Source organism: Nelumbo lutea, chromosome 7, assembly GCF_056320005.1.
Source record: "Nelumbo lutea isolate HS-2025 chromosome 7, American lotus-T2T, whole genome shotgun sequence".
Lineage (NCBI taxonomy): Eukaryota > Viridiplantae > Streptophyta > Magnoliopsida > Proteales > Nelumbonaceae > Nelumbo > Nelumbo lutea.
Window position 1 is genome coordinate 33,669,056 of NC_142690.1, and position 26,776 is coordinate 33,695,831.

A 26,776-nucleotide genomic window follows, 5' to 3' on the forward strand; every position below is an offset into this window, starting at 1 on the left:
TGTAACATTCCACCACGCTCCGCAGTCTCAACGCCCACACAGGCTACTTTGCATTAGTCCACCTAGTCTCAGCCAAACACAACAATATCGATGTCACCACCTGCGCCACGCGATTACAACTGGGAGGCATGGTGTAGGCTCTGATACCATTTGTTATGTGCCTTTGGAGAACTCGCCCCTAAAAGCTAACTGTTAGAGGGAGGGAACCCAAGCACGGATATACCACACAATAGTATTCCATACTACCGGTGTGGGATATCTTCTGTTAGCATCCCATACTACCAACATGGGACAAATGAATCGTAACAGACTATGACTTTGGCTTCTATGAAAAGGTCCAGCCAGTCAAGGCTAGCAAAGGCTCTATCTAGCCTTTCTTTAACAAGCTTTTTACCAAACTGCTTATTTGACCAAGTAAAGTAAGGGCCTGAACTCCCAACTTCAGTGAGAGAGAAGGTGTTTAGAATGCCTTTCAGAGATAGAGAGATGTGAGGGGAGTGACTTGAGCCTTCGTAATCTTCTGGAAGCAAGATATCATTTACATCACCAATCATCATCCAAGGTTTGTCTAATAGATAGCTCTTGCTTTGTGAGAAATATTGCCAGAAGAGAGCTCTATCACCCTTTGCTTGGATGGCGTAGAGGAAGAGAAGGGACCAGTTTTTACCTCGTGGGCCTTGTATGACTTTCAGTTCAATAAGTCTGTTGTTTGAATCAATAGATTCAACTTTTAGTCCATCTTTCCAGCAGCAGATTGGACCTCCACTTTGACCTAGCACTTCAACTATTTTAAAGTTAAAATATTTCAGTAATTTACAAAGTTTTGAAGCTTCCTGCTGAGGGAGTTTAGCTTCACAGAGGAATAAGAAGTCTGGGTTATAATCATTTGAAATCTTTTTAATAGAACATTGAGTTGCTCTTCCCCCACCCCCACGAACATTCCAAGCAATAATTTTCATTTCCAAAGTAGTAGAACTAGAAGAAGGCAGAGAGAAGTAAAAGTAGATGTAATAGATTGAGGCTACTAAAGAAAAATACACAGTATAGAGAGTATCGAATACCTGGATTAACAGAGTGGCTATAGCTGCAAGCTGCTGCTTGGAATTTGGTAGAGTTTCTCAATACTTCCACCAGTCTGAATCCTCCAGTTGTCAAAAGGTTCCAGTTGTTTGAGGGCCGCCTCAGCTTCAATGGGAAACAGGCTGGGCTCTGATGGGAGCACTGGGACTGCACTGTTCGTCTGTTTTGTCATCTTGTTTTTATTGGAATCCAAATTTGCAGGTTGAGTGGTTTTCTCAGTGGTTGAGATTTTTAGTGAAGTGGCTCCTTTGGATCTGCCTATGGATTTGCCTTTTAGGTTATCCTTGAGGGAGGTTTCACACTTGAAAGAACGACCTCTTCTTTTTTTTGTTTTTTGTTTTTTTGATGTGTTCTGAAGGGCTACACAACAGGGGGTAGCCCATCCCCCAACCCATAACATCCCCAACTCAGGTGCAGGCGGGATTTAATCCCAAGTTTCTGCTACGACAGATGGAGACCTTACCAACCAGCAGGACGACCTCTTCTTTTTGCTACTGTTGTCTGATTAATCAGAGTTAAACCACCGGAGAGGGTGGAGTATATATGCACCTTACTGTTCTCTAAATTATCTGACAAATTATAATCTCATTGCATGTGATTCTTATTTTTTTGTGATTTGTACTGTAGTTGGACTCGTTCTGCTTATGCTTCGAAGATCTCACCCGACTTGCCACCTCCATGCTACAACTTCTGACCTTTAGACTTTTCGTCGGAAGAGAGATTGATCTGCTGAAGGGTACCTTCAGACAGTCTTTGTTTTTTGTTCGCGCCACTTTCTTCTTCGGAGTCCTCATCTGAATTCCAGTCTCGGTGGACCAACTGTAACTTCCGGCAAGGAGAGTATCCTCAGCAAAGGTCTGGATACTTTAGAGGTTGGTCTGATTTATGTTCAGCTCTCTACCAGTCGCCCGGAGAGTCTACTATACAATCTTCCATTTCTTTCGCGATCTGATTAAGAGAAGTACCGGGGGTTATTTGTATGCATTTTCTCCAAGGGTGGCCGACTAAACCACAGAAGCTACATAGTTTTGTCAGTCCTTTGTAAGCAAAATGAACCCAGGTTGTTTCGTTATTGTTGTTGAGGGCGAAATCTCTGAAAAGAGATTTACGGAGATCAACTTCAAGCCTTAGATGAATCATCTTACCTCTGGTGGGAATACTCATCTGAATTTCCTTATTTTCTGGCAAATCTCTTCCTGTTGCAGAGGCAAAAAGTTTGTAGTGATGGTCTGAAATGAATCTACGGGGGATATCATGCATCTGCACCCAGAGCCTTCTGGTGCCATATCTTTACCTTTTTACCAGGTTTGACATCTATCCATCTTCAACCAGCATCCAGCTAGAACGGATAAACTAAGACCCTCCATCCACTACCTTTTGCATATCATCCTTACTCTCAAAGAGCCTATGCACTTCTCACAAAGGCCTTGACATTTTCTTTCGCTACCTGGATTCGAGGAAAGATACATCCTCTGAGAGTTCGCTGGATGTGGTCTTCCACTTCAGCAATTGGTTCTACCGGTATCTCCATGAAAGAGCCCATTATTCTCACATGTTTCACAAGGTCTTCACCTAGCCCAGATCTTTGTTTTGCTAACAGACTTTCTGTCACCTGATGTGCTTCATTTAATTCCTCACCAGATTTATCATCTTCCATTGTAGAAGGGGAGAGAAGAAGCAAACCGGAGGATAGCAGAAAAGGAAAAATCTCATTGAACAGAACAGAAGCTGCACAGGATCAGCAAATTCTCATAGGAGCAGAAACAATTAAATATCCGTAACCTCCTTCAACAATAATAGTAGTAGGGCCCTATACATCAGAGTGAACAATTTGAAATGGAAACTCAGCAATTTTATTTCTTGGAGGAAAACTTGTTCTACAATGTTTGTTTAAAGGACAAGTTGGACACCAAAGTGAAGACTCAGACATTGACTTAAATAGCATTGGAAACAAGACTCCCAAAGACAGAAAAGACAAATGACCCAAGCGGTAATGCCACAATAAAAGCTGGGCTTTATTAGACGGACTCTCAAACTGACTCACAAAACTTGTTGTATTACTTGACTCCAAAGCAGCAACTTCATCCAGAATGTAGAGACCATCAACTACAAGACCTGTACCAATCGTTCTCCCAAAAGTCAAATCCTGGAAAACATAGAAATCAGAAAAAAATGTTACACTGCAATTCAAGGGTCTACTCTCATCAACAAAATCTTTTCTCGAACATGCTTTTCATGTACTTATTGCGACACCTTTTGGAATTGCATAACAACCTCTATCAGTACCTCCATGCTGCTTTGACGGACATTCCTCAAATTTTCCACGGTAAGCTGGCCTATTTAATGTCCTCAAGAACTTCATTAGAAACTTCTATACTAGATCTTCCCAATGTTGAATACTATTTAGGGCGAAATTCAGAAACCATGTGTAAGCTGGGCTAGTTAATGTCCTCAAGAGCTCCCTTACCTTCAGATTACCATTTGGAGAATGGACCTAGTGCATATTCAAACTTACTGATGTGCTCCTGCATGTTCCCATGTTGGCTGTTGTAGAGTTGCTAACTAGAGGGTGGATAGTATCCCCGAGGTATGGTTTCTACATGATTCTAAAGGGAGAGGGGTGCTGATACAAGGCGAATTTGGCTTTGCTAGTACATCCAATAATGAACTGGAGACGATCCATCAACTCTTCCTTGGTCATGTTTTGCAAATGATCTCTGAACTGCTGTGCTTCCGCAGCAGATCCAAGATCCAATGTCCCCAGAGACAGTGGGCACTGACCTAGAGAAGGTGGTTGCAGGGAGGTGTGTGCTGGCCTTGATAGTTGTTGCTGCTGATTTGCAGGGGAATGCGGTGGATTGGAAGCTTGGTAGCTAGGCGGGAACACTGTAGGCTCCAGATCTGGTCTTTGTGGAGCCGAATCTCTGGTCACTAGGGCTGTTGCCGCCATTGATGGCCTCTATAGCTGTTGCAGTTGCTAAAAGTAGTTTTTGTAGCCAAGTGAAAAGTTGATCCTGCTTCTCTTCCAACCAATTCAACCATTCTTGTTGCTTCTCTTCCAAACTTGTCTAGTTATCATTGGGCTCTCTTCAATCAAGGGAGATTCAACCTCCGGCATTGGCGGTGCTGGATCTACTGCCTCTACTGGAGTCTGTTGCTCATTTGCTCATGGAGTTTCTCATTGTGGTGATATCCTTCCTCAAGATCAAAACCAAAACCAGAGATTCTTGATTAAGATCATCAAGAAAAGGATCATCTAAGGATAGCTTGTGGGGTTTTGAAAATTGAGCTTGAATGCTGAAGATGATATGGTGGTCGTAGTTGTCAAGGCATCGCCTGGGCATCAACAAGGCAATTAGGTACCCTTGGCTAGGTGCCTTGCCTAAACATCTTCATAATAGTAATTAGGTGCCTATCCAGGTGAATAGGTGCCTATCTAGGTGATAATGTGCCGCCTAAGCGACTGAAATGACAAAGTGGGTACCTTGTTATAATATCATTCATATTACTACATCTTACTAATATGTATGTTATTACATTCTATTAATATTGTTTGTGTTTGTGTCATTATAGTTTGTTTTAAAGTTTTACTATTGAAGTTTAAAAAATCCAGAGGTTTTGAGAAGAGAAAAAGAAAAAAAAAATGCAATTATAAGGAAGTTTATTTCTTTTTTGCTTTTTTTATAATCTTTCCCTCTTACATTAAATAAAACAGCAGCTCCACCCTTGTTCATTTTCTCTTTTACATACTCTTTGTCTTAAATTTTATTATCATATAAAAGCATTACCTTCTTTAGTTGCTAATTTAAATGAAATTTCATTTTTAAATACTTATTATATTAGAACCATTTTTGGAAGTATTGGAGTACTATGTCCTAGATATGTTGGTTTGCCATGTTTTGAGAGGAAATTTAATGTTATTAATAAATAAAATTGTTATTTTCCAATTAATATGCATGCTGAATTTTATATGGAACTAAAGAACTAGGAAAAACTTAGTTGTTTTTTTTTTTTAAATGAAATTCTTATCGCTTGGGTATCGCCTAGGTGCCTTATTGTCGCTTAGATTTTCCTAGATGCATTAACAACTATGATGGCGATGAAAGCTCATTCAAGTGGGGAGAGAACGTTTTTGAAAGGTTCCCCTGCCCAAGGGGACCAAATCCCCTATTTATAGGGAAAAGGGAAAGCTGGCCATGCAATCACGCATGACCCTTGATGTGGGTGCTTGTGGTCCGGTCCAATAGGAGGCTAGCATGCGTTAGGCGGTGACACACCGAATGGATCCAATCAGCGTGCACGCGGAGCAGTGCTCGGCGGGCTTTCCAGAACCAATGGCACAGAGTCACCTAGCGGCCTTCGATGGTCGCTCTCCCTACATACGGACTGCATCCGAACTGTCCGGGCTCATCTACCTCCAGGCAACCTCAAGTATAAATAGGAGGTGGCTCCGTCAAGGTAAGGGATTGGAACCTGAACTCAAGAGCAAGCACTCGAGATCTCCTATTCTCCTTTGTGGCCTCGTTTGAGTGTTCATACCTCAGGCTTCGTCCACCTCGTACCACCTAGTACTAACTTGAGCGTTGGAGTCTCCGCCTCGAGTATTGACCCGGGGCCTCTAACGTCCTCCCTCCTTCACTCCTTGCAGGACCGGCCTACTAGTCCTTGGCCACCTCGGACCTCGGACCACTCAGCAACACCTCGTCTTAGGAGCGAATTGACAGTGTTGTCCTCGGCCTATTTCGAGCATCAACAACCCTCAACATTCCAGAATATTCTAAGGCGGTGGTTAGTTGCAACACCGGATCTTGGACCACCTTGGGTGAAGATGCATGTCCAGGGGGAGGACCAGGTACCAACCTATGTGGTTTTCCTCATCTCACCATGTGGTGGGATATGGGCTGCTATACCTTTAACATGTAAAGTACTATTTTTTTCCGAACACAAGAGTTGCAAGGCCAGACCTTAGTAATGGGATTTGCCGTTCTGCGGATTTGATGTGTGTTGTGAGGCTATGTGGCAGAAAATACCTTTATGAGACTCAGCCAACTAGCGAACCTCAGAGGCCAAATACCAAGGAATTGCAATACTCTTATGCGATGCAATGGTAATTAAACATATCCATCCTCTTACAATAAGTTTTTGGTATCATTCAATTCTAGCCTACTCACAATCTCATCCAAAATTGTTTGCCAATCCCCCACCTCCTTCTTGATGGGAACCTCCATTCTCTGCTCCCATCTCTCTTGGCACTCACAACCACTTTCAGAGCCGTCTTAGAGCAAACCAGAGATACCTTCAACTCTTCACCTCATTTTTGGATTTGTGTGGTCTCTTGACTTCCCCTACTTGTTTCTTCAACTTCTTGAGTCATTTTGCACCTTTGTAAGTATTCCTGTAAAGACTTTGCTACCATCTTCCAGCCTTCCAGGAAACATACAAATTGTCTTTGACCTTGTCTGAATTGCTCTATGAGCATGAGGAACCACCCTTTCAGGTTTTTTCTTTGTTCTGACAAATAGTTCTTCCCTTCTGTTTTCAGAATGCTCCTCCAGCCTGGCGCCTGACTGATTGCATTGCCACATTGAGGAACCCCTTTAGTCAACTCACCACACCCCCTACCAGAAAAACATTTGCTCTCTTCTCTTCTCTGAACTTCAGCTTTTTCCTCTGATCTTCAAATTTTCAATAGAAACTTTTCACCTCAACCTTGATTTCCTTCTTCCATTTTGTCACCAACTTGAATCCTTCTGTTTCTCCCCTCTGCCTTAAATATTATACAATATTACCTTAGGACCTTGTTATGCATGATGCATAACTATATGATAAATGCTTCATTTATGGAAAAGTCCGAGCAGCTATTACCTGGACCATCTGGACTGAAAGGAATAGAAGGGTGTTTCTAAGCAAGTCAAAATGTGCCTAGGAGTTGATCTTTATAGTTTGCAGAATATTGGTTCCTGGATTTCTGTATCCAAAGAGTTTGCTGATCAGTCCCCAAGTCGGCTCTATAATTGTCTATTGTTATGGGGATGGTTGATGTAGTTGAGGCTGGGTTTTCTTTGTTGGCACTGGCACCCTTTCCATTTGTTGTATCATTTCATTTTCAGATCAATAAAATTTTACTTCACCTTTTTCATAAAAAAGCACAAATGTGCAAAGATATTTGGCTTTAAATGAGGACATGAAAATCACATTTCCAATAGAAAATGGCTTTCCCACTGCAATGGTAGTTCCCTACAACTAGGTACATAACTTGAGGTAAAGACACTTTCGAATATTCTCTTTATGCTTTTTCAAAAGGCTTCTCAGAATTTTTTTCCTCACAGCTTGAGAAGAATCAAATGAATACTCAAAATTTAATAGATATACCTCGATCATATTTAATGTCAGTTTATTGATTTCCTCCCTCCTTGCTGTCATTTATCTGTTTAACGCTCTTGACTTTTTAGTGATTTGTGCATTGTCATTTTGTTGATAATACCTTAGCTCTTGTTTCAGGCTGTCTATGTGTATTCTGTTGGGAGCATGGTTTGTAGTATCGCCAAAATATCGCCGATATATTGGAAGATAGCTAGGGGTGATATAATACCATCATGTAATCGTTTTTTCCCTATATCGCCGATATATTGCTAAAATTTCGTTAAAACCATCTAATATTTTTTATTAAACTAAAAGCAAAAAACAAAAAGGTACTACAAACAGGAGCTAAATCAGCAACATGCCACAAGCGTAAAATACCTCATAAAATGATTAAAAGAGAAAAAATAGAGAAAGGAGAAAGAAGAAGAAAGGGAAACAAAGGCTTGTAGAGTGCAAGCTTACCTTTTGGTCAAGGGACTCAAAAATGGAGTTTTGTCTTTGATACATTTTTACTTGTATTAAAGTTGAAAATGCATGGAAAAAGAGTGCTCAAGCCTTGATTATCTGGTTAGCCCCATCCATCAGATTTGTGAGCTCCAAAACCCTACACGATGTGATTTGCGAGCAGGAAGTTGGAAGCATCATCTTGTGCAAGCTTTGATTCTCTTTTTGGCTTATTCCTTATTTCTTCATATTAAAAAATGTTCAAATATCTTCGTTGTAAGATCACAGCTGAATCACAGAAGAGAGGAGAAACCAAAGAGTTTTTCACCTTCTCTGCAAGTTTATAACTGAAGGTTTAAGTTAAAAGTTTATAAATTACAAGAAATCTTTATAAATTTCAAATACTGATTAAGTCCCTATGTAATTACTAAATAACCCCTAAAAAATTTCACATATAAACCCTTCATAAATTGTTATTCATAATAAATCCTTTGGTAATTATTAATAAGTCCTTATTTATTTAATAAGGACTTATTTATTTTTGTACAAGTCATTTACTTTGACTAATTATTAATAAGCCCCTATTTGTTTATGATTAAACCCTTCAATAAGTTTTTATATACCCTTTAATAAATGTGTGATAGCTCTTATGTAACCAAAGTTCTAATAAAAATTCCAAATAAGTGATCCCTACATATTAATATATATGCATAAATCATAATAAACAATGTCTAAAATACTTATGTATAATAAATTAGTATAAATGTATAATATATAATTATATAATACAAAACACAATTACATATTCCATTTTTATCAGTTTTCATTTTATTTTTAATATTTCCAAATATCTTAGAAAAATTAGCAAAATTTCTCTGATATTTCTCTATTTCCTAATAGCGAAATGTTTGTCAATATCGAAATTGCAAACCTTGGTTGGGGGAAGGGGGTGAATCTGTATTTATTGCTCAAGTTTTATGAAGTGCTCAGTCTTATAAAACAGATGCATTTCAAGTTCCTTCTTTCTTTGTCATTTTTCTCCCATAGCTCCTATAATTTCTGAAACTGGGAATCAATCTATATGTGTAAAATATAAATGTGAGAAATGTATTTTTACACCATGTAATTGCAGTCCAGATGGGGTCCTGGAGCTGGAACCTATGAGTCCTTACAACCGCCTTCTTGTCCATCGCCTTGCAGATATTTTTGGGTATGTCTCTTTTTAATACTTTTTTGTTAGATTCTCATCCTGTTTATGCATTATCTGAATGTAGTTGCTTTTTCCATTTCTTTCTGGATTCCTAACTATTTTCTCAAATATAAATCTTTTCTTTCCTTTGGCTTGTCAATGATGGAAATAATTGCTTTCACATCCTAGGTTTTCCCATAACTCTGTTGGTGATGGAGATGATCGCCATTTGATTTTGGAGCGTTGTCCAGAATCAGCAATGTACGTTGAGTTACAAGAATTCTTCACATAGGAATCCTTCATTTATCTGCAAATTTTTATTACAAGCATTCCATCCTAGTCTCAGGTGCTATGCTTTATTAGCTAACCTTTTAATGGTAATACAACCTTTTGGAAATTTGTTTGTCTATGTTTCAAAAATTTATTAAATATGTTACAAGTGTAGGATGCATTGGGGTAGGCAGCAGGCAATTCTGTCCATCTCTCTGAAATTACTTAAGGGTAGTCTGGTAATTTCAGTTGTAACTAGTAAAAGTAATGGTTGGGCGTAGGTGGAGACTGATTTTCTCTCCACCATCTCTCTCTCTCTCTCCTCTCTCTTCTTTTCCTCTTATACAAGCATTTTTCTCACTATTCACTTAATGCTCTGATATTTTATGATATGGTATCAAAGCATTAACTGAGATAGGATTAGCTGAATGCAATAGCTGTTTAGCAGGCTGTGGAACCAATAATAACACTCCACACCAGTCATAAAAATACATGGGGCCCACAACCATTCAATCTCGGTGTGGGCCCCATGTATTTTTTCCACAATCTGCTACACACCTAAAGAGTTCAGCTAATTTAACCTGGGAATAATCTCTTTCTTTCAACCTGTCTTTTTCTTTCTTTTATAAAGACCTGCAATATCACAGATCTGAATCCATCCTTCTCATAATTATTCAGACTTGTGAATATTTTGCTTGTTGTTTTCACTTATAGTCACCTTTGGTTGGTGATTGTAAGGTGTTTGTGGTTGTAGTTTAGTTTCCTCATTGACCTTTGAAAGACGAACATGGTAGCTGGTGACGATAGTGTTCAGAGTTGAAGCTGTGTGGAACACAGCAGGTCGGAGGGAATATTGTTGATAACAGTACCTTGTGTTTGGTGAAGAATGAAGACTGCAAGTGTTAATCAAGAAGCCTGTGTATGCTGTTTGACAGTGTAAAAGTGTGCAGTGTGCTGTACATGTGAAAGTTTCTGGTTTATCTCCCAAGTGTGTTGGCTACAAGGACTGGTTCAGTGTTAATTTGAAGGTGCAGAGATGTAAGGAGAATTCATGTAAGGGTAGTCTGGTAATTTAAATTATAACCGACTCTAGGAATAAATAATAGTTGGTTGCAGACTTGCAGTTGCGTGACTGTTTTTTCTCTCCACTGTTATCTTCTATGTCTTTTCTTTTTTTCATGACACTTTCTCTTCACTATTGAGTTAATATTCTGATATTTTATGACAAAAAGAAAAAAAAACAGGCTAAGGCCAACCGAAAAAGCACAACGCCTAACCAAAACACAAACAGAAGAATCAATGCACACCCATATACTTTAGAATTCCTCAGTGGAGGGAAGTGCCACAAAGTTACTCCTCCCCAACTAAGGTTTAAAATGTTGGCTTCAATGGAAATCTTGACCACTTAAAATAAAAAAAAAATCAAAGTATCAGAAATTTCATACAGATTTGTTATAATAAATTTATAGCATTTGTAAATATTAATATTTTTGTATAGATTTTATTTTTAATATTTTTGAAATTTGTAGAAATACTTGGATAGTGGGCCGAGGGGTTGTTGGGCTTTGTAATCCTTTGGGCCTACTATTATTTATGCTCTTACAGCTCTCTTTATGTTTTAGTTTATATGCAACTGCCCTATTAGGGGCATCCATTTAGTTTTACATTCTATTATGAATAGTTTGATAAATTCAATTGAGGATTTGAGGGGGAATGAGAACATTAGATTCTCCTCCCTCTTCACCCTATTCTTCAAACCTTCTTCTTCCTTTGTCGGAACTTCTTTTTCCTATTCTCTAACTTTTTTTGATTAAATCTCATATTACACTTCTGATTCACATCTTGGTATCGAAGCCACAATTTTTTCTTTTTCCTCTTCCTTGAATTTGTACACTCTAGGATCAGCAGGGTGTATGGAGGATTGAAGTGCTGATCATCTTTGGTTGATGTCACCCAGAAAGAGTTCTGGAGATTTCTGCCCAAAATTTGGACCAACTGGAGCAGAATCTATTTGTGGTTCAGGTAAGGATTAAAGAGACCTTTTTGGACTGGGGCATAGTGCTCTGAAGGAACTTCTTTTACTAGTTTAAAGTGTGGAAGCCTTTGTTTTTTAAGTAACAGGGTATATATTTATTCATTCAATACCAAACTGCACACAAAAATTATGCAGAAAAAAAGGGGACAACATTGAGCCTCCCAAGAGAAGCCTTACCACAAGTAACAACAGAAACAAAAACAAGTGACAGCAAACTGATTACTTGTTACAAATTAGCAGCTGGACCTGGGCATCCCCAATCTAAACAAACTTTTCCAACCCCAGCCTTAGCCAGAGAATCAGCCATTATGTTGGCACTCCTAGGCTCCCACTTGAATGAGGCATTCAAGGCAGCACCTAGAGATTGAGCCAGTCTGACTAGAGGTCTGATTTTCCAAGGGATTTGACTTTGACATGTCATCCAACATAATTCCATTTGACAGTCACCCTCTACTTCCACATTCCTTCAATCCTGCCTACCCAACAACTTCAAACCTTGAACCAAGGCCAGAAGTTCAGCCCTTAAAGAATTCCCTTGGCCCACCAGACCTGAAAAGCTTGGTATGATACTACATCCATGATCTCTAACAACTCCATCCACTCCCAAGGGCCCCAGATTTCCAAGGATGCAGCTGTTGAAGTTGAGTTTGAGCACCACTCATCAGGAGGGGATCAATTAAGCAAGGAGCTAATATGAGAGTATATATATATTTGAGAGTGACGCATCGACTGGGAGTGTGAGGTCACTGGAACCTCGATATCACAGAAAGACAGCCTCGCAGGAGCCCTTTTGGGGGGCTCACAAGATTGCAGAAACGTGATGTTTCAAGATCAAGCGAGATCCAGTGACAGGATCTCATGGGTTGAGGATCTTGCAAATACAATGTAGTCTCACTAGTGTGAGTTAGATCTAGAAGCCAGAACTAATAAAAGGTTTTGATCTCATGATTAGTTGTGAGGCTCAAATTAAGACCTTAGGGTTGTGTGAATGAGATCTAGAAGCCAAAACTAGTAAAAGGTTTTGAGCCTTTTCAGGGTCATCATAAATATTAATTGTTGTATTTTACTTTGTAACTTTAGGGTTGTGTTGGATTCTCCTTTTCATCTTGCAGATGCATTTATCATGGTTTCTTTGGACAAATTTGAAAGATATGACATTTACTTCAACATGATGATTTTGGAAAAGTTTTCTGATCACCTGTTTATATCATCATGATCATTTAAGCCTTATCCCAACAATATGGGGTTGGCTGCATGAATCCTGTTTTGTGATTCCGTTCTGTTTAGTGCCATATTGTTGATCACTTGTTTATATAACCTTTTTTATTTTAAAATGCAGACCTCCCATCCTTGTTAGTGATATTTTGTGGCAGTATGATGAATGTCAATCTCCAACAACACACCAACTACTAAGGAGAAAAGAAGCTTTACCAGGTGACTTTCTTTTCCTTTTGCCACTTTTGTGTTTTGGGCCAAAGCCCATCTTATCTTTGCTTGCCCAACATACAGCACCATAAGTAATGAAATAGGAAAATCAACCAAGACAACAATTGAATCACTGTAAAAGGTGACAATGATATTGTTGTTTTGAAATATGATACAGATTAAGTGACAAAAGAATCAGTAGAGAGATAAACCACTCTTCTGATTCCTACAGCAATTTCAGAAATTTGGGTGATCAAGATATTGGTATTTTTTGAGCTTTTAGAAATTTACCATTCTTAGCAAAAATCAACATTATCATCTATAATAAATAACTTTTAGGTTTATGGAAATTCTTGCAAGCACGATTCATAGTGAAATCATGATTTACTATTTTAATAATTTCTGGTTTCTTTACATTAAGTTAGTTTTAATAGGATTTGTAATGAGTTACAAATTTGAGTGCCTCTATAGGTTTGTCTTAGTTCTAAACCAATTAGAAGTTTTTTGGGTCAATTTCTATTTCTTAAATTAGTTTTATAGAGAACAGTGTTCTCATGTTAAAGTCAAAATCTGTTTTTGACAAACTGGCAGTGAAGGAGGAAATAAAGTGGAGACAGAGAGCTAAGACAATCTGGCTTAAAGCAGGGGACAGGAACACTCATTATTTCCATAAGATGGCAAATGCTAGAATCAGAAATTCTTCAATTAGCAAACTAATTTGGGACGATAAGGTGGGAGAATCTGTTGCAGAAATTAAAGTTATTGCAACTTCTTTTTATAAAAATCTTTATAAGGAGAATTGGAAGTGTAGACCTCTCCCTTTAAATCTCCCATTTAAGAGGTTGAGTGAAGATTAAAGGTGCTCCCTTGAAAGACCTTTCACTGAGGAGGGGAGATTAAGTCAGCAATCAACATTTTGGAGAATGAGAAATCTCCTGGGCCGGATGGCTTTTCCAACATGTTCTATGTCAAGTGTTGGGATTTTGTGAAGCAAGACATCTTAAATACTTTTCAGGCCTTCCACTCAAGTGCTTCATTGCAAAGAAGCTTGAACAACATTTTTATCACTCTTATACCCAAAGTTGAGGGGGCTGTGCAGTTAAAAGACTTTAGGAAAATAAGTCTTCTGAACAGCTTCTACAAGATTCTGGCTAAAGTTTTAGCTGAAAGGATGAAGGAAGTGTTAAGTAGTGTGATCTCAAGCACTCAAAGTGCCTTTGTGCCGAGAAGACAACTTATTGATTCAGTTCTCATTGCAAATGAATTGATTGACTCAAGAAAGAGAGAGGGGAGACCGGGTTTGATGTGCAAACTAGAAATAGAAAAAGCTACGACCATGTAAGTTGGAGATGCTTAGATAGTGTCTTGGAAAAAAATGAATTTTGGTAAAAAATGGAGGAACTGGATGAAAGTTTATGTATCCTCTCCAAAATTTTCCATCCTGTTAAATGGACAATCTGCAGGTTTTTTTGAGAGCTCCAGAGGGCTTAGGCAAGGAGATCCCCTCTCTCCTCTGTTCATTATTTGTATTGCTGAGGTCTTATCTCTCTTCAGTCAGAAGGCAGCTGAATGTAGTCTGTGGGAAGGGCTTACTATATTCCCAGGGAAGGAAAAAGTCAATATCCTCCAATTTGCTGATGACACCTCATATTTCATAGATGCTTCCCAAGAGCAGTTGGAGAACCTACTAGGGATTCTCAGCTGGTTTGAAGTAGTGGCAGGTCTGAAAGTCAACCTCAGCAAAAGCCAAATTATTCCAGTGTGTCAGGTTCCTAAATTGGAGGAATGCGCCAATGTTATGGCTTGTCGGGTGGAACAGCTTCCTGTAAAATACTTGGGACTGCCCTTGGGAGCTAAAAGTTCCTCTTCAGCCATTTGGGACCCGGTAATAGAAAGATTGGAAAAAAAATTGTCCACTTGGAAGGCAAAATATATGTCTTTTGGAGGAAGAGTAACCCTTTTAAAATGTACCCTCTCAAATCTCCCCACTTATTTTCTTTCCCTGTTTCCTATCCCAACAAAAGTGGCTAAGAGATTGGAGACTCTCCAAAGGAATTTCTTGTGGAAAGGTTGGGAGGAAGGAAAGAAGATTCATCTTGTCAAATGGGACCAAATATGCCTTCCTATAGAAGAAGGGGGGTCTGGGTTTAAGGAAGATAAAGGTGACAAATTCGGCTCTTCTTAGTAAGTGAATCTGGAGGTTTGCCACAGAAAGGGGTGCCTAGTGGAGAAGCTTGATAACTGCCAAGTTTGGAGTAGAATGGGGAAACTAGAGGTCAAGGGATCCCCTTACAAATTGGGGCTGCTCTTTATGGAAAGGCATAATGAGATATTTTCCTTTAGAGAGGGTGTAAGCTTCAAAGTAGGCATAGGAGACAGAATTAGATTCTGGAAGGATCCTTGGTACTTGGATCACCCTTTGGCTGAAGATTGCCCTACTCTTTATCAATGTGCCTCCAATCAGAATGCTTCGATTGCCAATTCTTACAGTTTCTCAGGAATTGAGGTGACATGGGTTCCACAGTTTAGAAGAATTCTTTTTGATTGGGAAATGGAAGAAGCTATGAGATTGCTGGAAATTTTGCAAGCTCAGAGTATTGACTGTATTCAGGAGGACGAGTGGACTTGGAAGTGGTCTAAAGAGGGTAGCTTCTCAATAAAATCAATGGCCAGTAGACTCAGTAGTAGGGTTGCAGTGGGAGACTTTCCATCTAAGCAAATTTGGAACTCAGTTAGTCCCTCAAAAGTGAACTTCCTTGTCTGGACCATGGCTTTAAATAAATGCCTGTCCAGATCCAACCTAGAAAGAAGCGGCTTGCAGATAATTGATGACTCATGCTCTTTGTGGTTCACACTCAGAGACTGCTGATCACCTTTGTGTTCATTGCCCGGTTGCTGCCCAGGTGTGGAACCACTTCTTACAGGCAGTGGAGATTTGTTGGGTCATGCCTAAATCTGTAAAGGAGGTGCTCAGTAGCTGGAAGATCAGTAATTTGAAGAAAAAAGGAAAGTTAGTCTGGAGTACTAACCCAGCAACCGTGCTCTGGGCCATTTGGTCTGAGAGAAACAACAGAATATTTAATCAAAAAGTGAAAAGCCCTGAGGAGATAGGACAGGCGGCATGCAGTACACTGATATCCTGGATTTCTGTCAATCCAGAGTTTAAACATCTAAATGTATTTCAGTTGTTGAGTTCTCAACCGATTTGGTGTTTGTAATGTTATCAGGGCAGGTTGCTCTCTAATCTATTTTCTCTTCTCTTGATTCTCACTAGAAGCACTAATCCTATCGTCCTATTAGGATTTATTTCTCTCTCTTCCTTGAGAAAGATTAAGGCTGTTTTGATCAACCCTAATTGCTGTTCAGTCTACTTTGCACAACCAACAAGAGAGATTTTATTAGATCTCTCTTGGGAGACCTTGGTTTGAGGCCAAACTTCAGATCTAGTGTTGCCTTGACCTGGTCTATTCACCCTACATTTAGCATCTGATTTGGTGAAATTTTCGAAGTTCTGATTTTCTTCTTGGGGTGGCAATAGTGTACAATTTCGTTTCTGGACTGCAATAGCTTTGGACTTCAGGCATTCTACACCAGCCCATGATCTAGGCTTTGTCAGAGTTAGTTCGAAAGTCAGAGAAAGAGAGAGACAGATAGAGAGAGAACGGCCGAATGGTGGGTGTGACACCTCGTGTCAGTTGACACCCTGAAAGATATATTTATATTAAGTTGTAAAAGGACAGATCTGCCCTTAATGTACAGGAGAGATAATACAAAGAATAGATATACAACAAAGAAAAGTAAAAGTACAAAAATAGCCCTATGACTAGATTTCACTGTCTCTACACTCCCCCTCAAACTGATGCCTAGGAATAAGCATAAGTTTGTCCATGAGAAATAGATGTCGAGCCCGTGTCATTGCTTTAGTCAACAAGTTTGCTAGTTGAAGCCCGGAAGAGACATGAGGAAGAGATGTGGTACCCTCAAGAAGGAGATCACGAATGAAGTGGCAATCAACTTCTATGTGTTTGGTGCGCTCATGGAAGACGGGGTTGGATGCAGTTTTTATTGCACTGATATTGTCTGCATAAAGAGGAACAAACAATGATGGCTCATTTAGTATTTCAAATAGAAGAGACCAAAGCCATATGATCTCACTACACACGGAAGACTAGCCCTTTATTCAGCTTCAGTGGAAGATTTGGACACAGTAGCTTGTTTCTTGCACTTCCAGGAGATAAGGGAGTTGCCTAGGAAGACACACCAGCGTAGTGGACCGTCAGGTGTCGGGGCATCCAACCCAATCAGCATCTGCATAGGCCATAAGATGAATGGGAGATGATGAGGAGAAGAATATCCCAGGTGACAGTGTGCCTCACACATATCTTATAATCCGATGAACTACAAATAAATGTGGTTGTCTCAGAGAAGAAACAAACTGACTTACTATCTGAACTGCATAAGATATGTTTGGCCGAGTCATGGGGAGATAGATTAAACTTCACACTAGCTGATGATAAAGGGTAGGATCTTCAAGGGGAGACCCATCATCTTTGCTAAGTTTTAGGTTTAGTTCTAGTGAAGTGTCCACAATCTTAGAGTCACTAAGATTTTCCAGTTTAACCAGGTCAACTGCATACTTCTGTTGATTAACAAAGTAGCCTCGAGAATTTCTGCTCACTTCCAGGCCCAAGAAATATGTCAAAGGCCCCAAGTCCTTCATCTTGAAGGATTCACTAAGTAACTGTGGTAGCCTAGAAATTCCTTCTGTATCATCCTCTATAATGAGTATATCATCAACATAGAGGAGTAACATTGTTACTCCCTGCTTCCTCCTTAAGATGAATAAGGAATGATCAGAAGGACTCTGGGTAAAGCCAACATTGGTGATGACGGATCTGAACTTTTCAAACCATGCCCTAGGGGCTTACTTTAGGCCATAAAGTGACTTTTTCAGACGATAAACAAGTTACGGATCTGTACAGTATCCTGGGGGGGCTTCATATAGACCGTCTCTTTTAACTCCCCATGAAGAAAAGCATTCTTGACATCCATCTGATGGATTGTCCACTGTTTGGCTGCAGATATGGTCATTAGAAGACGTATAGTAGTCATTTTAGCTACAAGAGCAAAGGTCTCCTCATAGTCTATCCCGTATTCCTGTTTGTATCCCTGTGCAACAAGTCTAGCTTTATATCTATCTAGGCTCCCATCAGATTTCAGTTTCACAGAATAGACCCATCAACTTCCAATGAGAGAGGCTTCTGGTGGAGCTTGAATCTTAGAATCCATGGCATCTTTCCAGTGTGGTTCTGCTATGGCCTGCTGGTAAGGTCTGGGAATGTCTGTGGTAGATAAAATAGCAGAAAAGGAACTATGGTCTAGTGAATAACCATAGCAGTTAGGTGGTCGAGAGATTCTAGTAGAACGACGTAAAGCGGGTTCAAAGGAAGGTTAGGTACACTTACTGAGGGAGCTGGAGTGACTGGATCAACAACTGGAGGCGGAGCAGAAGGGGGGATGGAGACTGAAGAAGGTCGTTGCTTCCTAAAGTATGTCTGAAGCTGTTGCGGAGGTGACAATGGAATATCTGAGGTGCCTGTAGAATCAAAACTGTGCAACAAGGAAATAGGAGATGAGAATTTCACAATATGTTCAAAAAAAGACACTTTCAAGAAAAACTACATTACAAGAGATTCGAAAGCGACGAACCAAGGGATCATAGCAAAGGAACCCTTTATGTTCAGAATTGTACCCCATAAAAGCACACAAAGCTGCTTGTGTAGTTAACTTTGTGCGTTCATGGGGTGGAAGGTGGACAAAACAAGCACAACCAAAAACCCTGAGCATGGATAGGTCTGGAGGTTTGTGAAAAAGAGATTGAAAAGGAGAGGAGTTATTCAAAACAGATGATGGAAGACGATTTATGAGATATATAACAGTGTTGGCCGCCTCCACCCAAAACCAAGAGGGTACATGGGAATCCTGTAAAAGGGTTCTGACTACACCCAAAACCATCAGAAGTAAATGAGACATTATTACCTTCCTCTACAAGTTGGCCAACAAAAATCAAATTAGTGGTGAGTTTAGGTACAAATAGAGTTTTGGATAAATGAAACGGAGATGATTTAGAGGTAGATAAGTACAAATCATCACAACCAAGTATGTCAAGTTTCTCACCATTTGCAGTAATAATATGTCTATTGGGAAGATGGGGTTTGGGATACTGACCAAGAGTAGCCCCTGTCATGTGGTTAGAGGCTCTTGAGTCTATATACCAGAGGTGGTTCAGTGAAGGGCAATAGGTCGGTGACTTACCAGACAGACCGGTAGCAGAAAATGCTGAGGAGATGACCGAGGACATGAGCTGTCGAATCCTTTCTTCAGACATACTGTTGGAGGTGTCATTTTGTCCAGCTATAGAAGTGATAGAGGAGGAGGCATCTGAACCATCTACAACAGTCTAATAGGCCTTGTAGTTCCCTTTCTTCTGATTTGGACCACTACCTTTCTGCGGCCAAATAGGACATTTAGTGATGATGTGGCTGACCTGCTTGCAATAGGTGCATGTGTTTTTCTTCTTACAATGGGAGACAACATGCCCATACTCCTTACAGAGAAATCCTTCTTCCCCTTTGGTTTAGTTGCCAAGAAGACGACATCAATGTTGGAATCCTTCCTTCCATCCAATGTAGTTTGAGTAGTCAATCTAGTTTCTGCCTCAAAATCTCCCCAAGAATAGTATCTGAGTTAGGAAGTGTTCCTCGCCGTAGGATATTAGAACGGATGACTTCAAATTCTGGCCTTAGGTGCATTAGGAAATGCATAATTTTTCTCCTGTCGAAGTGTTCCTTCATGTATTTAACACAATAGTCTGAAGGATCATCTCCCATGTGAGCTAACTCATATTCTGTCCAAATGTTAATGAACCTGACATAGTACTCCTGGACCTTTCATCTCCCTGATAGTAAGAAAATATGTCAACCTCTATCTGGTATTGTCTAGAGGTATTTGATTGCTGATAAACTTTCTCAAGGTATTGAAACATCTCATAGGTTGTCCTGTACCCTCTCATAGGGATAACAATATCAGTTTCGACTGAGCCTAGAGTCCATGGCACAATTTTTGCGTTGTTGATCTTCCACTGATTAAGTCCCTTGGTGTTAGAGTCATCAAGTTTAGAGACAGATCCATCTAGGTACCCCCAAAGATCCTTAGCTTTGACATGGAACTGGAAATTGAACTTCCATAGTGCGTAGTTCGTACTGTTGAACTTGATAGAAAGAACATCCATCCTTTCTGATGCCATCGAATGACAAAGGGCAACAACACACATTTCCAAAAACCAAAAGAAATTCGAACCAGAGAAGAAAAGAAGAATACCTTTCGGCTGATGTTCAACAAAGGCAACTGTAGAGTTCTGCTGAACCGAAAAGTGGATCAAAACCCCTCGAAGACGAAACCGATCCAAACCAAACCAAAGATGTTCAATAGATCTGCTCTGGGCGACACCAAATCTAAAATTTCAGGCTGATCCGATGTCTCTATAGAGAGATATAAAAAAAAAGATTGAACCCAGTGGCGCAACAGTCCAGAAAACAGATCTGTAGAGTTCAGATTTGTAGCCGATCCAAGAAGAGAAGAAAAGAAGATACTTAAGAACTTCCAAATACTGTTATGGAGTTCTTGAATCAGTAGTAGCCGAGGTGTTAAGTGAAGTTCAGGTCGTGACCTGCTCTGATACCATGTTAGAGTCAATTCGAAAGTCAAAGAAAGAGAGAGACAGACAGAGAGAGAACAACCGAATGGTGGGTGTGACACGTTGTGTCAGTCGACACCCTAAAAGATATATTTATATTAAGTTGTAAAAGGACAAATCTGCTCTTAATGTACAAGAGAGAAATAATACAAAGAATAGATATACAACAAAGAAAAGTAAAATACAAAAATAGCCCTATGGCTAGATTTCAGTCTCTACAAGTTTTTCTCTCCAGATTGAAGGGCTCTCTCAAGCTCATTTTAATCTTACACTCAGTTTCTAGTTTGAAGTTTTTCTGAGGGCTGTTTTGATCAGCACAAGGTTCCTCCTTGTTCTTGGAAAAGACATCTGATATGTTGGTAAATGACAATTTTCTCTCAATCGGCTGATTCAATCGACCTATAACCCTATATCTGATGTCATCCATTGGTTCTCTTGCTTCCCATTTAATTGTTTCAGACTTTAGATTGATAGTTGAGAGTTTTTAGATTCGACAGTCCTAAAACTTTCCTTTTTTGGACTGTCAACTTTGAGTTCTTCTGAAGTTGTTTGTGGTATTTTGTGGAGTTTCTTGACTTCCTCTAGTACTGGAATTCTTTTCTATTCCCCTGGACTAGAGTGGATTGTTGCTACGTTTTGTTTTCTCTGATATTCTTGTGATTGGGCTATTGTTTCTTTGCTGAAATGGCCTTTGATAGAGTTGATATTATTCTTGTGAAATTCGATGGATCAACTTATCGGATTGACACTATTGTTGTAGCACATTGAAGTAAGAAATCTTCTATTGGTGGTGATTCTCCGGCATCTATGATTGTGTTCTCCGGTTATTGGTAACATTTGCTATTTCTTCTACCTATCGGATTGGTACTATTGATGTTACTGTTAACATCTGCTATTTCTTCTGCCTTTTCTGCTATTGGCTTATCTGGTGAGTTCTCCAGTTATTGTTCTTTTCCTTCTCATGTTTGGATCATTGACTCTAGATCTACTAGCCATATGACAGGATCCTACCCTAGCCAACCAAGTAACCTTCTTGAAACCTTCTTGAAACCCATCACAAACATATTGTTATTGCCAATGGTGAAAAGTTAAACATCATTGGTTGCAGTCTGTATCTTAAGCTTCCACCCATCGTGTCATTCCCTCTTACCAAGACCTTTCTTGTTCCTAATCTCAATAATCTGATTTTTGTTGTCCAATTAGTTGACGAAGGCAACATTCTCACATTTTCTCACGATGGATGTTTGATTCATGACCGAAACACTGGGAAGGTGAAAGGGGAAGGGGTGCAGGTTGGGTTATCTGTTTGCATTGGAGTTCGAGAAGTCTCAAACAACAGCATCATCAACTTACTTCAGCTCCTTCACTTCTAGTTCCTTTCTGAATCATAGAAATAATGTTTGGGATTTATGGCATAAACATTTGGGTCATGTACATGTTGAGAAATTATTATTTTTTTATTCAGGTCTTATTAAGAATAAAATTCTTTTCTTGTAGACTTTTGATACATATTGTATTTCTTGTTGTTTAAGTAAGAGTTGTACTTTACCTTTTCCTCACATGTTTGAGCATGCTACCTCTCCCTTTGAGCTTATTCATAGTGATGTCTACACTACATCTATCACTTCTCAACTTGAATACAAATATTTTTTTATTGTTCATTGATGATTGTAAAAGGTACATGTGGGCATACTTTATTTTCCACAAGTTAGAGGTATTCCCAACATTTAGGTTGTTCCATGGGTTCGGTTTCAATCACAAGTGCATATTCATTGTTTAGATTCAAGGGGAGAATATACTGCTGGAAACTTTTTATCCTATTTGAAGAATCATGGCATCAAGTGCAACAATGCTATCCAAATATTCCCCAATAGAACAATGTGGTTGAGCGCAAGAATAGACATATCCTTAGTGTTGCAAGAGTCCCATACTTTCTTTTTGGGTAGAGGTAGTCAGTACAACTGTGTTTTTGATCAACTATATTCCTTCCTATGTTCTTGGTAATCTCTCTTCCTTTCAGAAGTTGTTTGGTCATTGTCTAGATTTATCTATGCATCATGTTTTTGGATGTGTGCTTGGTTCGTCTTCCCGCTCGTAAACGTTCTAAATTGTCTACACAGTGTGTCATTTGTGCTTTTATGGGTTACAATCCTGACCACAAAGGATTTCTTTGCTATGATCCCTCTATTCATTGTATTCATATCTCATGTAATGTTGTTTTCCTTGAGCATATTGCCTTTTTTGTTGGAATTGCTAGATTTTCTATACCATCTGTTTCTGTTTTGCCAAACTTTGATTCATATGATGCTCCACCTCCTTCTACTAAGAAGGACCTTGTCGCCTTTTCTCACAAGCAATTACGTGCTCCAGTCCCTGTGCCCGTCACTCCCCTTCCTCCTGATTCGGATCATCATCTCACCACTCTCCTGTAAGTGATACATCTATTTCAGATACTACTCTTACCTTTGTTCCCCTTTGTCATTTTATTTGTATATCTAGACCTCCTGACCGCTATGATTTTCCTTTAAACCATTAGCTCTTTGTTTGTTGTCTTATGACTCTTATCTTCCACAGATATTCTTCACTCCTACCAAGAGGCTAGTCTATCGTAGCTCTCATTGGAAGGAAGCCATGGATGCAGAGATTCATGCATTACATGAGAATGACACCTGGGACCTTGTGACTGCTCCTCCGAATGCCTCTATTGTTGGGAGCCGTTGGGTTTACAACATTAAGCTAAAACCTGATGGATCTGTTGATCGATACAAGGCTCGTTTAGTTGCCTAGGGATATAGTCAGGAGTATGGCATCGACTATGAAGTAACCTTTGCTCCTGTTGCAAAGATCACCATAGTCCATGTTCTCTTAGCATTCTCCTTTGTCCAATTTGGACCATTTGCTAGTTAGATGTGAAGAATGCCTTTCTTCATGATCATTTGAAGGAGACATTCTACATTAAGCCTCCTCCTGGATAATGCAGTGATTCTTCTTTAGTATGTCACCTCAAAAAAATCTCTAAATGGTCTAAAATAGGTTCCCCATGCATGGTTTGAATACTTTCAAGATGTAGTTGCTGCTAGATATAGCCAAAGTTCCTTTGATCACTCTCTCTATTAGGTGATGGACTCAAGGTATTACCATTCTTCTGTTGTATGTTGATGATGTGTTGTTGACTAGGAATGATGGTGAAGGTATCCGTGTATTGTAGATATAGCTAGAGTTCCTCCAATCACTCTCTCTATTAAGTGACGACATCAAGGTATTACCATTCTTCTATTGTATGTTGATGACGTGTTGTTGACTAGGAATAATGGAGAAGGTATCTGTGAATTGAAGTTGTTACTTCATAATTTCTTTCACATGAAGGATTTAGGCCCCCTCTCCTATTTCCTGGGTCTGGAAGTTCATCGTAGTGATTAAGGGTATTTTGTTTGTCAATAGAAGTATGCCTCTGACCTTGTTAAACTTACTGGTATTATTGATAACATGTTGATATACCTATGGCGCATAATATTAAGTTACCCAAATCTAAAGGTCCATTGCTTCCCGATGCTACCTTGTATCGCTAACTTGTGGGATCTCTCATTTATCTCACTATGACTCGGCCTGATATTTTTCATGCTGTTCAGGTTGTTAGTCAACCTCATATGATTGTTGTTTCGCATAATTCGGTATGTTAGGGGCACAACTTCTCAGGGGCTGTTCTTCTTCTCCTCCTCCCCTATTTGGTTGAAAGCATATGCTGATGCAGATTAGGCTGGTTGTCCTGACATCTGTGGGTCCACTTTTGGGTGGTGTTTCTTTATGGGTGATTCTCTCATCTCTTAGAAGCTTAAAAAACAACAGACAGTCTCCAAGTTTTCTACTGAAGCAGAGTATAGGGCAATGCCTTTTGTTTGCAGTGAAAAATTGTTTGGTTATAATCTCTCTTTATGGATCTTGGTATTCAGCTTCCTACTCCTATTCCTCTATGTAGACGCTATGAGTGCCATCAAGATTGTATCTAACCCAGTCTTAAATGAGAGGACCAAGCACATCGAGGTGGATTGCTACTTTACTCGAAATCTTTTCACTGTTGGGTTTATATCACTTCCTCATGTAGGAGTTCAACACCTCTTTCCTATAGGCAAACTAATGTTTATGTCTATACATCAATTTGAGGGGGAGTGTGGAGATTTTGTGCTTGATGTATCTTGTTAGTATAATAAATGTTGTACATTACATGTATTCTTTATTCTCTTTTTGTCTTTCAGCCCTATTCGTTCTTGTAATTGTACATATCTTTTAATATATAAGACTCTTTGAGGTGGGGATCGACCATTCTGGACACCTAAGATTGTTCTTGTTCTCTTCTCTATTCGGCCAAGAGTGTTGACAAAGTGCATACCCTTAGAAAAGTATCAAGCGATGTGATAAATAGATGAAGCCCCTGGAATTCAAAAATAGGAAGAAAACTAAAACCAAAAAGACAGTATGAAATACTTGTATGTATTTTAAGTTGCTAGCTCAAAAACACAGTATGAAATACTTCTCCACACAGTAGGAATCTATCTGAACAATCTGTTTTCTGTGTATCTATGTGCGAACTGTTAATTTGAAATTATAAACTTATAAGATTGCATCTAAGTTCTTTATACTGTTTCTCTCTTTCAGACTCAACAAGAAGGCTGCCTTCATTTCGATCATCACTTGAGGAAAGGGAGGCAGCTTATCTGGCTGCTCGTCAACGAATATTTTCTATAGATGACAATGAGGCCAAACAATCTGTTGGCAAAAAGCCACGGAACATCCCTGTGGTTGCTCGCCGGATGATTGCACATGCATTGGGTCAAAGAATTAACCTGTCCAATGAGGCCACTCTTCCAAACAATATAGAATATGAAGGGGAAAAGGAGAAATTGAACAGTAGAGAGAACAATGAAGTTTGTCATAGTTCAAGCTTGGAACTTTCTCGGGAAAGACTCGCATGCAGCCAGAAGTTGACATTGCAACCTAGTAACTCATGTGGTAAACCAACAGCAAGAAGCCTAGCAAGTGATGATGCATCGCAGACAGAAAAGATGCAGGAATCATCCCATAACAAATCCTCAAGCTTTGGTATGTTGCAGAATGGAAGCTATGGCAGAGATGTTTGCAGGGACAGTATGAAACAAGAGCATTTGGGAGCTGCAAGGAGAATGCTTGCTCATGCTTTGGGCCGAAACTCAGCCAAGGAGAACCCTGGTCTCGTGAAATGCAGTCAAACAAAACCTATTGACCATGAATAGATACTGAAAAGATGAGCTAAATAATCATTTCACTCAAGAGCAGCACTCGTGACTTTGTTGACCAGAGAAAGCACAAATAAGCATTTATATGATAAAGCGGTTGGTTGGTATGATACCTTCAGGGAACTAAGGTGGGAATCTGAAATCATGACTCATGATATATGACAATTTCATAGCTTCCCAAAAACTTTTTATACATGCTTGTTCATGGGAAATACTAAAAAGGGTCGAATGTTGTAGTTGGGCAAAGGAGAGCTAGCCAGGGATCTTATGGGAAACAGAGGTTTCAGTATGTTGCTGATCTGAAAAGAGTTTACGAGCTGAATCTGCATATTGTTTAGTTCTCAGCCAAGAGAAATTGATACTTGGGCTTTTGTGATATATTTGTCCAGCCGTGGGTTTGTTTTGAATTTTGATACTATTTAGTCCAGTTGGTTTCTCATTGCAAGGGTGTTTATCCTTTCAAATTGGTGGTATGAGGAGAAAATTATCATCCCTCCTATACCGAGGGTAATCTAATCAAAATTTTAATTTTCCGACAAATATTCCACTGGACAGAAGGGGCGGGATACTCCCGTGATTATTCTTTCTTAGCCTGTTGATATAATTTGGAAAGCTAAAGACCAACTTTTGCGGTATTTAGTTGTTATTTGTCAACTTTATCTCCGGTATGTCAAATAGATTATTTATAACTAATAGCTAGTCAGGCTTTTTTTTTTTTTTTTTTTCTATTTATCAGTCAGCCTCAAAGGTAGGCTCAATTGCACGTTTAGGTGAATCAAATTCTTACCCAGAGAACAGAAAGACGCAATATTGTAGGATTTAAGTGATTCAGTCAACGTTGTAAGACATGGACGGTTCATTAAACTGCAAAGGCCACCAGACCAGGTTATAGATTTTATTTTGGAGATTTTACCGTTTAGTCCACCCACCCTTAGGTGGAGCTA

General features: G+C 39.4%; 1 protein-coding gene and 1 long non-coding RNA gene across 5 annotated transcripts in view; both read left to right on the plus strand.

The window, feature by feature from the left end:
* LOC148846035 (uncharacterized) overlaps positions 1–26,372 on the plus strand; it is a 33,797-nt gene extending 7,425 nt beyond the window's left edge. Inside the window, exons 3-7 of one of the 4 annotated variants that reach the window (XM_088955593.1) lie at positions 1,708–1,952; positions 9,020–9,097; positions 9,266–9,337; positions 12,721–12,815; positions 25,216–26,372. In XM_088955593.1, coding sequence (XP_088811719.1) covers positions 9,048–9,097; positions 9,266–9,337; positions 12,721–12,815; positions 25,216–25,829 — 831 coding nt within the window. In that variant the 5' untranslated portion in view covers positions 1,708–1,952; positions 9,020–9,047 and the 3' untranslated portion in view covers positions 25,830–26,372. Of the gene's footprint in view, positions 1–1,707; positions 1,953–7,581; positions 7,679–9,019; positions 9,098–9,265; positions 9,338–12,720; positions 12,816–25,215 lie in introns of all 4 variants that reach the window. The other 3 variants (XM_088955592.1, XM_088955589.1, XM_088955590.1) reach the window with 3 other exon arrangements.
* On the plus strand, positions 1,990–2,856 carry LOC148846036 (uncharacterized). Its single transcript, XR_016102412.1, has 3 exons — positions 1,990–2,121; positions 2,286–2,385; positions 2,722–2,856. It is a non-coding gene; the product is annotated as an uncharacterized LOC148846036 (long non-coding RNA).
* Positions 26,373–26,776: the final 404 nt, after the last annotated feature.